Source organism: Anopheles gambiae, chromosome 2 (genome assembly GCF_943734735.2).
Source record: "Anopheles gambiae chromosome 2, idAnoGambNW_F1_1, whole genome shotgun sequence".
NCBI lineage: Eukaryota > Metazoa > Arthropoda > Insecta > Diptera > Culicidae > Anopheles > Anopheles gambiae.
This window is the reverse complement of record NC_064601.1, coordinates 22,583,268-22,597,866: the sequence shown is the minus strand read 5'-3', so window position 1 is coordinate 22,597,866 and position 14,599 is coordinate 22,583,268. Positions and strand designations below refer to the sequence as shown.

Sequence of the window (14,599 nt, the reverse complement as noted above, 5' to 3'; positions counted from 1 at the left end):
TATTATTTCGTTAGTGTATGCGGTAACTTTCATTACAAAATATTTACATGATCATACCTGGTCCACGTGGTCTGTAACTTTCCGATTTTGCTTGCAAAAATCACATGCTGTTTAAATTTTCTTGATGTTACCTGTTTCACATTGTGCCAAGCGATGGATACAATCATTGCTTCTCGTTCACTTTCTCAAGCCTTCTCCTTTCGCCCTACAGCAATTTTGTCGAACAGCTTGTCAAGTCCCTCAGTTCCTCTCTCTACTGCCATCTCTTTCTCCCGTGTGGTCTGACGTCTGGTTAGAGTTTTTAGGCGAAGGGTTGGAACAAGGGCAAGGGATGGGCAGCTCGACAAGCTGCTCGACAGAATCGCTGTAGGGCGGAAGGAGAAGGTCTGATAAAATGAGCGAGAAGCAATGATTTTTCCGTCACTTTGCACAGTGGGCAGGCAATGATTTTTAAAAAATTTATATTTTTCTATTCAAATTTTTGTTTTCAATTCAAAATTTGCTTCGCACCATTCGCTTATGCTACAATTTGAACTAAATACTATCCAAATTGCATCATTGTTGTGTTCCAAATTCTCTAAGGGATGATGAAATATCTTCGCAACATCCGTGTTGCATAGTTGCACAATTTGCTTAAACAATTATTTAAGCGAATCAAACAATTTTTGGAATCAAGAGATTTGTAAATTAACTTCACATGGTGTTGAAAATGTACCTGGTTAAGTAAAACTTTCGGTGGAAATATTTGATAATACTATAACTGATTTTATCAAATCATCTATTTGTTGCATCATTACTGTTCAACGGCTTTTGTCTGAGTGACGAACGGGGTGATGCCATTCACTTCTCACATAAGCTTCAAAAGGTACGTGATTCAAGGCATGGTTAGCGATGACTAATTGAGCGATTCGGGTTTCTTCTCAAGACGGCAGCACAAGACATATAAACACATCCATTTATTGTTCCATTATGCTACCCTTCTGCAGGGTAGATACTTTTATTTTATTTTTCAACTAACATTGCTTGATTCATTATTCGATAACAGTGTGTTGCCGTCGTTCAGTCCATTCTTCTTAGCCCCTTTGCCGCCATTCGTTCACGAGTAGCCTCATTCGCTCTTATACGTCTAACGGTAATTTGGCCAATTTTGATATATTTTTTACAGTTTTACAGCTGTACCGCATTAAACATAAAAATGATAGCTAGAGTAATGCTTTCTTCTTGTTATTTTGTGGTTTTTTTTTGTTTTTGGCTGAGGAAGGTTTACTCACGATATCACTTTCTAGGGCTGGTTGAATTTGTACACATACCCAGGCACCTTCAAGAAGAGTGAGCGTTGAGGCATGTGTTATTTATTTGGAATGAAAGTCAAGACAGTAGCTTGAAACGAATTGTGTTGTCGGTAAATTAATAATCACACACTATTGTTTGCTTTCCTACAGTCAATGATACACCAAACTACAACCTGTACAGCTATAGTAGTGCAGAGTACCTCATCATGTTTAAGTCGGTTTACACCTGAACCACAACTCGCCTAACAACACTGTCCATTAACGAGCTAACTAATCGAGCTAACAACGAAACATGCACGACTACTGCCCACCGTCCTACGGCGGCACTAAGTAACCTTAACAAATCAGCTAACGCTCTGATTCAGTCGCACGGCAGCTAACGGAACTACTACGCATCGAACGCTTCTAACAACAACTCGGTAACTTCGGAAGCATCTTCTGCAAACCCATCGTCCAAAGCAATCGCACTCGTTCTATTACTGCACAAAAACAAAGCTGCAAAGCCACAATGGTGCACTGTCGAACACATGTCAAATGCAAAAACACTCACACGTACAAACATACATACACACACACGCACACACACAGCTTGGCTTATACATACATGGCCACTAATACGCATCTACTACTACCACTACGGCAAAAGGGTTTTTTGTTCTACATGCCGCCGAAATATCCAGGTGCCCAAACAGAAGCACCCGCGCCCACCCATGTAAATGGTAATGGTAACCGTTATTGTCTATCGCTTTTGAAATCACGTAAAAATCGTGTGGGTCCTTTTTTGTATGTACACACCGGGGAGGGTAAAACATGTCGTCTGCTAGTCGATGATGACGATAATGATAACGGTGATTGGATTGGTTTGGCTAACTCGGATGGCTAGTGTTGTGGTTCCTATTGGCGGCTGCCCAATACATTGAGGTTAGGTGTGCTGTGTGTAACTGTGTGCTATAATATCCTTGATATATCCGTCTACATACGCTGTTGTCTACTACCTGGTTTGTTTAGTACACTTTGTTAATTACAGTTTTTCAAACGACATCTCCTCTACAAAGTAAAAAGGGGTTTGCTTTTAATCCATTGGAGTTGGTGGATGGTTTCTGATGGGGGAAATAGGCTTTGCTTCCGATTCTGTTAAAATCCCTTCATTGACCCTGCCACTTTCATGCACACACATGCATCCAAGCCGGGCTGTTGAGGGAAAAAATGGGACAATAGTATACATCGCAAAAAATAAACCAATCTGCAATAAGAGGCATTAGAGTCGGTGGAAATGTCGCCGTGTGGAGTAGTTCATTCCTGGCTGGACGAAGTTTGCTGGACGCCTGGGACTGGTCACCTTCCGATTGGCGGGGACCGTCGCTGTGAAGCTGCAAGCCAAGCGCATGGATGGATTTAGCCGTATGCCTTTTTGCCGGGGTTACCCGCTTCCATTAGCTGCAATCGTGAGGCTTGTTGGAGGAAACCTCCAGTTCAGCTACTACTAGAGTATTGTGCAACGATTTTTTGAACCAATCGATTGCGAGAACTCTAGCTTCGGTGCCGTGCCGCTCACCGGGTATCCCATCATCTCCTTGAAAATGTCTCCAATTTTGTAGTTGTGTCTGGGTAAGGGGGAGGAGGGGGGGGGGGGTGAAAGAAGTGAAAATGTTTAGTATGTATTTCGGAAAAAGTAGTACCTCCCCACCCTGCTACTAGCTTACTTTGCCGAACATTCAACGTATCCACAGCGCCAGTGCTTCCGGACGAGGGTGGAAATGTCCTTCAGTTCCTGTTGAAATTTAAATCAATTAAATACCGAATAAAGGTAATAGCGAATATCGAGTTTTCCAATAGCTTGCCTGAGTATGAGGGTTTGATACCATGTCAACCTTGTTGCCCACAACCATTATCTTAAAATCACGATGATTGAAACTTTCTAAAATTTGATCACGCATATTGCGGCAGTACTGTAGAGAAAAGAAAGAGAAAATTGAGAAACCAAAGAGTGAAACATGTTTCCCAAAGAAAATCCCAATTGCAGATCCAATTGCATACTTTTAGGCGCAACGTTCCTTGCATCACCCTAAATGTATGCAATTGACAGCACAAAATTGCATGCCCAACGTTTTGCCACACCCAATCGAATCGATACACTACCTGGAAGGTGTCCAGATTCCCCATGTCGTACACCAGCACGTACGTGTGAACCGTGCGCAGCCCTAGCGGGTTGCCATTGTTCCACTCGGCCAGATTATCGATCGGGAAGTACTTCTGCGGTGGCACATCCAGTACCATCAGCTCCCGTATGCAGGTATCACAGACCAGGCAGCTCCGGTAGACGGTCCGCTTGCTGGTGCGGATGTGGTCCTTCGGAAAGTCGTGCTTGAAAAATTGCTACAAAATAAAAGCGCAAGCGAGGTAAGAAATTAGTCCCGTTTCGCGCGGCACACACACGCGGTCCGACATACCTGTAGGATGCTGGTGCGTCCAACGCCGGAGGCCCCCAGAAACGCAACCTTGAGGGGGCCTTGCATCCAGGGCGGATCCGGGCCTTCCAGAGTGATACGCTATGCTGAAATACACTTATTCTGTATTCGAATTTCCATATCGATGGACAGGATCTTGTTAAGCTTATTGCTAGCAGTGGTGCCCTTGGTGGTGGTGGTGGTGGAGAAGGGTTTAATTTTGGTGGTGGTGGTTTTGGTGGTGATGGAAGAGTTGGAAAAAAGAGATGAAACTCTAGCAGCGCCGGTTGCAGCGGGACTGCTAGCGGAAGTAGTAGTAGTACCAGTAGTAGCAGTAGAAGTTGTAGTAGTAGTAGCAGTATAAGTATTAGTAGTAGAAGAAGTAGAGAAAGAAGTAGAGCTAGCAGTGGTGATAGTATTGGTGATGATGTTGATGGTAGTAGAGGTTGGTTTGGTGTTGCAAGTTTGGGAAGGTTTCCGGGTTGTTGGACAGGGACGGACCGGCTGCGAGCCTGCTTTGGTCGGTTTGGGCGGACGGGCCTGCTCCGAGCACTTACTGTTATGGCTGTGTTTGGGAGGGTTATTGCAATGATCTTTACCATTATCGTGCAACAGTCTATTGGAATTGGTCGGCGAGAGGCGGTTCCACATTTTGACGGCAAGCTTGAGCAGGCTGACGGCAAACACTGTTCCGTTCCCGGGTCGTAGTGCCGGGGTCCCCGTACGGCTGCGATACAGCTCTGTCCCCACCGCTGCTATTGCGAGCAATTGCTGATGTGTTGGTTTTTCTTCCCACTTTCCCAAGCTGTACCAACGAAGGCTGGGTTTTGCTAGCACACTTGCCGCACCAGCTTGACTTATGGTAATGCTTTTATTCAGATTTACAGCGTAACGATGCTCCCGGGAGTAGCAGACAATGCTGAGTCTTGCCGTTCGGTAGCATACTCCTTGAGCGCAACCAATCTCGCAATCGAGCAGCACATTGTAAGCAGACGAAACACTTTGGGTTGGGTGGTCTTCACTCCCTTAGGACCGGTTGCGAACTGAAAAACCGTCGGTGAAGCTGCACACACCGGCACACCGCTACTCTAATTATCACTAGTCCACTTCGAACACGTTATTGTCCGCCAGTACCATTACTATAGCAGCAAGCTGTCGCTGCGTGTCGGTGGGTGCGTCAGCCTGCGTCTGGACCGACCAAAGCTGCCCATCGTGCTGCACATCGTGTGGTGAATCAACTGGCTGACAGGGCCGTTCCAGCGGGGTTAGCATTGTAATGGCGGACAGAAAGAAACACAACAAGAAGAAATTAAATTTGAAATACGAGACAGAACAATTTTTCTAATGGATCTAGGAACAAAAAGGGTTAGACGGCAGTGGGAGGGTGGGATGTAAGCAGGACGAAAGCACATATAGACAGTACGATGTACGGAATGCAAACTAACTGTATCCGGTTGTTTGGCTGAATCAATAAAAAAAGAAGATAATCCTTTAAATAGCATACTCGCAGCAACAACATGTTTGCATACCAGGTGCACTATATATCTCTTTCTCTTTCTCTCTCCCTTTCTCTTTCTCTTTGTCTAATGCACTTGGACCTTTTAGGAAATCCATAAATCACACCGATAAGTTCATTCATACATTAACTAATTGATTTGCAGAGTCTATCCTTCGAAGGCGCTCGCCCACCAAGTCCCCCCATTAAGACAAGTATTTCCACTCTTCTCGGTAAATCTGAATTGCACTAAAAGCTGCTCGAAGCTAGAAGTGCATCTCCCATCCCCTGCGCGCTCTTTAATACCGGCTCTTCCTTCCGAGCGAAGACGTCCCGGCATACGTGTGTGCCAACGGTCGGATATGCGTATCCTATTGCCACTCGTTTCCGCCTATCCACACCCGCTCGGGCATCGGCACCGGTTGACGAGCATAAATATGTTTACGTGCCTGAACGAACCACCAGACACACACACACACACCCCACCTCTCTTTAGACTCTCGCCAGCGTAGCAGCATATTGCAGTACGGAACCTTTTGGGGCAGCTCTGTACGTTTTCTGCTGTGCACAAGTAGCCCGTATGCAACCGGGCTTGGCCTAAAAATACACCCACTCTTGTGTCGGTTGGTTTTGCTGTTGTCGTTGCGCGTTGCGGTTTGGAGTGTTCGTTTCCAGGACTGTCTCCCACCACACGCGGTCGGCCAGCAATGGATAACAAACCCTCCCACCCCCCCCACCCGACGGTGAATGGCGAAATGGTCAAGTTGAATGTCGAGCACGAAGCTCTGCAGCAGCAGCTCGAGTACACACTGCTCGCTAATGGTCGAGTTGAGATCGTAATAGGCTTTTGTGGAAAGTGAAAGTAGGCCAATGGTGTGTCAACTGTAGCGTTGGCAGTTGCACACCTGTACATGAGGGGGTGTAGCTCAGATGGTAGAGCGCTCGCTTAGCATGTGAGAGGTACCGGGATCGATACCCGGCATCTCCAGACGGAAACAATATTTTTGTGTATGTATAATCTAGAAAACAAAGGAATTTAAGTGTTGAAATATCATAAGGACTCTTCTGCTTTGTGGACGGACGACTTGCTGTGTTTCTTAAACATATTAGTCTTAAGCTCGATTTATTGTGATTTCTGTCATTTTTAACGTAATTTTGCTATCACAAAAGTAAAACGAAACGTGTTCAAATGAGTGCGGTAAGTATCCTGTAAAATCTGGGAAAAGATATGCTTGTTTACTATCTTCAACTGAATCCGTAACAAAACTGGTCCCCAAAGTCTCCCATCAATGATTCCTATAATATTCTTCCGTTCAGTATGGGCTTGATTTTCTCTATCCTATCTGCTCATGCTGGCTGATTAGAAGATGATGATTTATTATGATGCAAATTGTTCGGAAGAATTGGAAACAACACCCCAACACTGCCCCAACTGTCACCGACTCATTGTCCCTTTGCATCCATGCGGAGCGGTAAAGATAACTGCGGCAAAGACACTTCCCACCCTAGTGTCTAGAATTAAGTTAATTAACATGCCGCGCTACCTCTTAATCTAAACATGTTCCGGAAACGAGTTCTTTCATACGGAAGGGCTTTGTTTTTTTTTGTTCGCCCAAGTCGTGTGTCAACAAAGTGGAAAGGTCTAGGGGCTGTTTTTATGTTTTGGGCTTTTCACGTCGCGCAAAACGATAAATAAACGCGGTCGGCGGATTGACGGCAGCAAACAGATAGATAAAATGGCTTCATAAAGCAAAAACTTCTCCTCCTGCTCTTCACGGCTCTTCAAATCCCCTGAGTTAATAGCAGCATCCCTGGTTTGTGTATTTTGTTTTTCTTCGCCCATTTTGGTCCACCAAAAAGCTAGGCGGTCGATGAAGTACTAGCAGCATCGAAAGCGAATAAATTCTCGACGCATGGTGCCCCATTTTTGGGACGTGTTATTACGCACGTAAAGTTGAGTGCATGGGGAAGCCGTACAGAGGAAAGATAAAAGTTGTTTGGATTGGAGTTTGGATGATCAATACGGCGTAGCCGTAGAATGTTCATAGTTTTGTCAAAGTAAGCGAAAGTTTCAGCGCGGAAGCGCTCGTTAAAGGACAGGAGCAAGTTGTACACAAAGAAATTACTTTTGCGTCACGTAAATCACACTAACGTTGGGGTGTGGGACGGTGGATTGCGGATTGCATACTTGTCGGGGGCGTTTGGAAGAAGGAAACGCCTGAAAGTAGGCTACTTTTGGGACAACGATGTCATTTTAGTTATCCGTTGATCTTTCTTCATGCCGTTTTGTCGTAGTGCTTCAGAAAAATACAAATATTCTTTAAAAAAAACGGCCAAAAGAAGAAAAATTGCATAACACAATAATGTGACTTTTCAAATTACTATTTAGTACATCGCATTCACTGTCTTTAAAATGTTCTTTATGGGTTATTTTCCAGTCACTATCTCAAGCTACAAAAAGCGTCCTTCATTTATCTAGCATGGTAGTTGTCTATCTATTCAGTTTTTAAGAACCCTTGGAATCGATCGCACAGCCTTTCACGACGATGGCATTGAGCTTAACCATCAGCTTTGTTGACTTTGCCTCATCCTTTGTATGGGTATGTCGTACATTAAACGATTAAGATTATTGTTTGGTCAACATCAGTTGATAGTCAATCGATCAACTCGATATGCACTGTAAACTGGCCGCCATCCGAGAAGCCCTGGAAGCGTGCAGCAAAGCACCCCGAAGATGACCGTACGAGTGTGTGTGGGGCAAACAGTTCCCATGCGCGGCTACGGGAAGGGAAAACCGTGGAGAAACCGAGTGGGTTTTGTCTGGTAATCAGTACGGTACACAGCGCCTGATTGCAAAATCCATCCAAACGATGATTAGATGAAAGGATTTCCGGACCTTCGGCCGGCCAAACTGTCCGGTCCCGGCTACATCTGCACGGCGTCATTCAGTCCCGTACCGATGGCCGAGCACGCCGGTACGGACGGTGTGCTAACTTTTCTGTCCATCGACGAACTATCCACTCAGCCCAAAACAGCCCTTCGTGGTGTGCCATGTCATCGAGCAACGGTTGGAATCGGATGGAAACGCCATCGAACGTAAGTAGATCAGAAAGCCGAAACCCTGCGCAACTTATCATACTGGCTGCTAGCTGTTGTGCATGTGTGTGTGATGTTAATGGGGATAAAATCCTACAAAGGTGAATCCATCTTTCCTGCAGGCACCATGCAAAGTAATGCAGCGTCGATAGCTCGGTGCACCATCCATGGTACTCTACCTCGCTTTGATCTATTAGATGCCTCTGCTTGTAGTGTGTCTAATACGCGCACGATCTATCTGTTTAAAATGCAATATTCTACCATCACCTCCACCACCAGCCACCCACAGCACTGCTTCATGTTTCTGCTGCCTGCACAGTTTATCGTACGTTCGTTCGTTTGCATTTGATAAACGATACGTGCTATTTCATATCCATTACGGTAATGAGATAAAGTCGTTACCGGCACCGGGCGTTCGATAGAAATACCCGTTCGAACAGCAATCTCCGTCAAGCTACTGGTGCAGCCGCGATTCGGAATGCAGCTGCGGAATGCATAATAGAGAAATTTATGGCTCAATTTACAACGGCCGCACTGATTATGCTGACATAATCTAATAAATGCCTTTCGGGGGTAAACTGTATTTCTAATCGTTGAATTGAAGGCTGTTTGCTGCAGTGGCTGTGAGCTAATTTGGTAAAAAATAGAGCTTCGAGAGACTTGTTTTCAAATAGCAATCAAACCACATTTTCTGCGAACACATTTATATTCCACACCAAGCACAAATCATCCAGTGTCTAACACCACTGCACAAGCATCAGCTCCCTTGTGTTCGCACAGTGCGCACCAACGCGTCAAGCTGTCTTTTTATAGAATGCTATTAGATCGTAGCGCAGTCCTTCCACCCCTTTCCGTAGCCCGTACGCAACGCGACACTTTGCTGACACTGTGCCCGGCAATATGTGCCCGACAAACAACGCGTCTGTTGACAGCTATTTTGGGGCTTCACATACAACACCAGTCTACGAGACACTGGAAACGAATCCGCCTTTTTGCTCTAGAACAAAGTCCATCAGCATCAAGTGGTATTCAGCCCATTTCATTGATTATTAAAATCACTATCTGCACGGAGACAGCGCGTGGTATTAAAATGCGAAACCACACGCACACACAACGTAGCAGCGTTTGCCTTATTGCGTTCGCATCGAAGCATACGGACCGACCGCACAGGCAACGAATGCTCGATCCTTTAACTTGAACCGCTGAGTGAAAAGATAATGAACCATGAAATATTAACCATTTATTACAATCGTTCCATTTCCAGCTGTAAATCAATCAATACATAAACCGTGCTTCGCTTTAATGGGCAGCACCCTGTCCCCTCCGTTAAAGCCGCTTGGTTGAGCAAAAATCACTGCGTGCGTGTGCGTGTGTGTATAATATCCTCCGCAAAGCTTAATCCACCCCAGCCATGTGTGCACTGGCGCTGTTTGCACAGCATAGACGCCTTTCGAAATTTGTTTTGAATATAAATATCGTAAAGCAATCCATGCCTTTATGAAGCAGAGTACGACCTCTCGTCGGTGCCATTCAAAACTCTGCTCTGCATTTTATCTTTTGGTTGTGCCGCAAAGGGAAGGGCGAGCAAAAAAGAAAAGCCCAAACAACAAGAACACGTTAGCGATGAAGTAAATCCATCACCCATCGGAAGCATCGAAGGGCAGGAAAAGAACGCCAACTGAGCTAGCCTGCTAGAGCCAGCCGAGTGCCGATACGCAGGCCAGGCTCGTGATTGCATAACACAGCCTCGTGATGCTTCCTTTGTGTGGGAGCGTGTTGTGCCGTGGGGGAAGCGGCCGATGGATGCGGGAAGATTGTCCCTTTCCCTAGCTTGTCTCGCGTGTGTGTCCTGCCCCGGTGAGTGACTCACTGCTCGTCGTGGCGTTCGTCGTCTATCGTCGTCTGAGCGAGTGTATGGGCGAGTCGGCGTCTCTCACCCTTTGGCCGTGGCCGAACGCAGACAAATTTGTAACCAACCACCCTTCCATTCTGCCACTCCTTTCTGCCACTTCCCCTTGTCTTCCGCACTGGGAGCAAGTTGTTGTTGGTGGAAGAAATTTCTTCGAACGTTTCTCCCTTGGAGCTTGGGTTTCCGATGTCTTCCGACACTTATCCATCCATACGCATACGCCAACCCGCTCAGCCTTATTTGGCGTGCATTCGGGTAGTGCAAACCGGCCAGGCATCAAATATGATATCGCAAAAACCCATTGGCATTCCACCACGTGCTCAGCCGCCCGGACACGATTGGCTTGCGACATAAGCCGATTACCGGAGATGGTTTTGGTGCTCATATTTCGTACAAGGTGTAATTCCCGCCGACATCACCATAGGCCGTCGTTTGTTTGATTAATTAGATTGTTATTTCTGTGCTTTCCACTCTTCCCCATTTTTCACCGCTTTTCCTGGAACTCGATAATATTTCCACCATGACGAGCCCGGCAAGGGCACAAAAGTAGGCACAGCAAAAAAAAACAATACAAAAGGAAAGGGATATGTCACTAACGCTATGTTTATTTACTTTGTGTCTTTACACTCGGCTGGGTCTGTATTCCAAAGGGTTTTGCAGGGTTTTCGCGAAGGATTTCCCTCAAGGTAGAGCAGCTTCGACACGAATTTCACTTAAATTTTTTTATCGTTTTCAACACTCGCAATTAGCTTTCACAAGGCTGGTGGTTAACACGTTTTTTAGTATTATTTCTTTAAAATAAAAAGCACACACTCCACCACCATTTACCGTTTACTTGTTGATAACGCCTTCCCAAACAAAGCACCTTTCGGGACTGTCGAGACAAAAACACGTGAGCTTATCAGAGTCGCAGGGGTGGTATGGGGGAAAAAACGGAACCGAACGAAACACTAAACGGTTCGAGCGACCATGCGCCTCCACCAGTCCACCAAAAACGCTTCTTTTATTTACACACCACGCTCTGCGTTCAGTTTCAAAGCCAACGCCAATCACTACGCATTCAACACTCTTTATTGCTCAGACCACTATCATGGGAACGGGGAACACAAATAGAACGCGTCATCAAAGGGGCACAACAAAAAAGGGGGATAAAACAACCATTTCCAAAAGTGGAAGGAAAAAAAGATGCTAAACGCACAGTAATAAAAAAAAGAACACTCTGTCACACCGGGACGCTTCACCAAAAATTCGTGGATAGGTGATGGCAATGTGTGCGTGTGTGTTCGCTCCCTTTACGTATGTGTGTGTGTGCTTGTGTGTATGCGCGTAATAGAAAGATGCCGTTTTCGGAAAACCGTACCACAACCGTACAGACACACACGCACGCACGCACACACACCGTCGGTCTAGTGCGTCCGCGTGAAAGCAAGGTTCATCTGCGACTAGCTCATCTCGTGTGCCTCGATGACGGTGGCACTGGCCCCACAGCTTTTCACGATGGTAGGAGTAGGAGCGCAAGGATGAAGAACGCACACAGAACGTCGTCGTGTTTCGTCGACCCCCGGAGCCGAGAGCAGCTCCCCCGGAAACGGAACTTTATCTCACCCTTATCAGAACGGCCAACGTGTGCCGCGTTCGTGAGAAAGAGAGTGAGAGCAACCGACAAGCAACGAACGTGAGTGCGCTGGAGAGTGAGCAGCTCCCGAACGGAACTCACGCGTTGAAGGGAGAGCGTGTTTCGTTTTCTTTCATTTTCTTTTGTATTTTTTTACAAAACATTGTAAATATTCGTACAGCATTTTGCTACAACAACATCAACGGCAGCAGCAACAAAAAAAAGTTGGGTGAAATTTGCTCGGACAGTTTTCCGTGAAAACAGCTGAGTACGGCACGGCACGATTGATAGACACAGCCAGTCCGGAGACCATTCGCGGAGGGTTGCGTTCATGTGCGACCTCTGCGATTTTCGTACGCAAAGCCCGCCAGCCGTGTGTGAACGAGTTAATTGATTTTTAACGCTGTGTATCGGTTTTGTAATCCTGTCCCTTGCACACGTGTCTTTTTGTGTGTACGGCGTTGAGCAAGCCATTTTAAGGCGCTTTTTATGAGCCTTAAAGAGCGCTTCTGTGTGATTTTTTATTTTTCTATTTCGACCATTATACTTCGCCGTCACACATGCTATGAGTGTGTGGTTTTTGTTTTCCCCCTCAAAGATTATAGCCTTCAGAGAGCAATGAATTTGAAATCAACCATCCGGCGCCGCTTTTCGCTTCCTTTGCCACTCACACCGAGCAGCCCCCGTGCTAGAGTGCTGAGTGATCGCTCAGCATGTTTAGCGACAGTCCTTTTTTCGCAAACAACTTCCACTTAACAAACCCTACCAAAGCATGTTTTAAACATCGTTATTATGATTTTATCTCCCAACCGGTGACATGCTGGGCGCAAAACACCACCTTCCGCTTGATTAATGGGTGCGACGGAGAGCAGTGTGATGGACTGCAATGAGGGAAGGGGGGCCACGAAATCAATTAAGGGTTTAATTAAAATGGCGTTCCCGCTAACGCCGACGCGTCACGGCTTCACGCCAAACGATTCATCTTTCGAGACGATTATTACTCTGCGCGCTTCAGCATATTTCTGTCCCTGCAGTCTTATGATCGACATTCCTGGCGCAGCGAGCCAGAGAGAGAGTAAAATGATGTGCCATTAACCGCCCGGGACGGGTTGACGGATTGGCGAACAGAACACACACACAGAGTTCCGGGTTTCCTCGAAGTAGGGTTTGGTCTGGAGCGCTCACCGCCCAAGAGACTCGAGACGAAGAGCGATGAAAGAATAATATGTGCCGAACGTAGACTCCACGCGGGGGTTAACATGAAACGATGATCGCTTCCCGCTAGACATAGACACAGATTCTTCGCCTCCCTCAGCACGTCAGCACATTTGCACAGGATATGGACCCCCCTCCCCCCTCCTCTACAGAACATTCCAACCTTCTTGGGTGTGATAGTTACGGTTAGCTTCAAGTGTCTCGTAAAACTAACGTGCTGTCGCCCGCATCTATCTCTATCTCAAGCCGGAATCGGCCGCCATGAAAGCGGCTGTGGAAAGTGAAAGTTACACAGCACACCAAAGGGGCCCTTCATCATGCTTTTCTCGTTCTCCATCATCCTCGTAGAACAATGTCCCGGATGAGTTTCTGCTCTTTCTTTTTTACTCTCATGTCAGCCCATGGTGATGGTAAATGCAGGGAAAAAAACGAGGGAAGCCGAGAGTTCCGTTTTGCCATCACCATACCCAACTGGAGGTGTATAAAATATGCCTATTTAAGCACTGGCAGACACCCACACCGACCGCCCGAAAGGCGACCAAGTGTGAAGGTCCTAAATTGTGTCCTCCGCTCTGTCCGCTTTGCCGCTTCCTTCAAAACGGCCCTTCTGGAGCACGTCGACGACACGACATGACACTCTGGGACTGGGGATAGCGATAAGCGTTCTGTTAAACACAGCACATTTTGTGTGATGATCACGGTGGAGGAGCCTGCTGCCTATGACCAACCCGTGCCTTCAATCTTCACCGACAAGCGAGCTGGTAGGCTCGTGTTTTCATCACAAGTCGTGCAGGAGCGTGTGCCGCTCAAGGTAAAGGTCGTTCCTTTTGGGGCCGAGTTTTAATTTTAAACCCTCATTTGCGTCACAACCCCGTTACCTGGCCCCTTTTTCGAATTGGAAAAAGGCAAGTGGTTAAGCAAGACCCAATGAGGCAGGAAGGATTGCACTGTGTGAGGACAATCAAACGGAAAGCCCAAAACACACATTAGTTTTACTTTCCCTTTTTTGCTTTGATAAGACAAGCAATAAGACAAACACACTTACTCTCACATACACACTCGTATATATATATAATTTCACACACACACACTAGAACGAGTCCTTCCGTCGTAGTTGACAGCGCTAAATATTTAATCGTGGGATCAGCGTCCGGTGACAAACGAGGGACAAATACGCCTTGGAGGGAGATCGCTCAAGACGACAAGCTACGCGGCTTCGCTTCAGTTTCTTTCGTTTTTGTAGCATATTTTTTTAAAATAATTATTATTCACAAAATACAAGACCCCGATAAGCAATTAATATTTACCAGTCTAACCTTCTTCGCTCAGGTACAATGTCAATCACCAATACACACAAACGTGTGCCGTGCTTATAAAGACCTCCATTTTACGCTCCCGATCGATGCTGCACGTCGTAAACGGAAAGTGTGGCATCGAGTGGTTGTTAGCATAAAAGATTAACGCACTTAAAACTCTTCCACCCTCATTCTCGAGTCTATAAACCAGCGTGGGGAGCATCCAAACCACACA

At 46.2% G+C, this 14,599-nt stretch overlaps 1 protein-coding gene and 1 non-coding gene across 3 annotated transcripts; one reads left to right on the top strand and one right to left on the bottom strand.

Moving 5' to 3' along the window:
• Positions 1 to 955: 955 nt before the first annotated feature.
• Positions 956 to 11,693, bottom strand: LOC1273403 (ras-like protein family member 10B). 2 transcript variants are annotated; one of them, XM_061645297.1, is made up of 7 exons: positions 10,852 to 11,693; positions 4,297 to 4,981; positions 3,743 to 3,846; positions 3,432 to 3,668; positions 3,134 to 3,241; positions 2,996 to 3,063; positions 956 to 2,896 (listed from the first exon to the last, which is right to left on the bottom strand). In XM_061645297.1, exons 3-7 carry the CDS (start codon positions 3,806 to 3,808, stop codon positions 2,776 to 2,778), a joined length of 600 nt encoding a protein of 199 aa, XP_061501281.1. In that variant the 5' UTR covers positions 3,809 to 3,846; positions 4,297 to 4,981; positions 10,852 to 11,693; the 3' UTR covers positions 956 to 2,775. The 2 variants fall into 2 exon arrangements, with proteins under 2 accessions (XP_061501281.1, XP_061501280.1); XM_061645296.1 differs by having other exon boundaries at positions 4,339 to 4,981.
• On the top strand, positions 6,150 to 6,222 carry Trnaa-agc (transfer RNA alanine (anticodon AGC)). Its single transcript has one exon. It is a non-coding gene; the product is annotated as a tRNA-Ala (tRNA).
• Positions 11,694 to 14,599: the final 2,906 nt, after the last annotated feature.

Coding starts and splice junctions, on each gene's coding strand:
- LOC1273403 (XM_061645297.1), bottom strand. CDS start 3,808: ATGCAAGGCCCCCTCAAGGTTGCGTTTCTGGGGGCCTCCGGCGTTGGA. Junction 3,242..3,431: donor GGAATCTGGACACCTTCCAG/GTAGTGTATCGA, acceptor TTTTCTCTACAG/TACTGCCGCAATATGCGTGA. Junction 2,897..2,995: donor TACGTTGAATGTTCGGCAAA/GTAAGCTAGTAG, acceptor CCCCTTACCCAG/ACACAACTACAAAATTGGAG.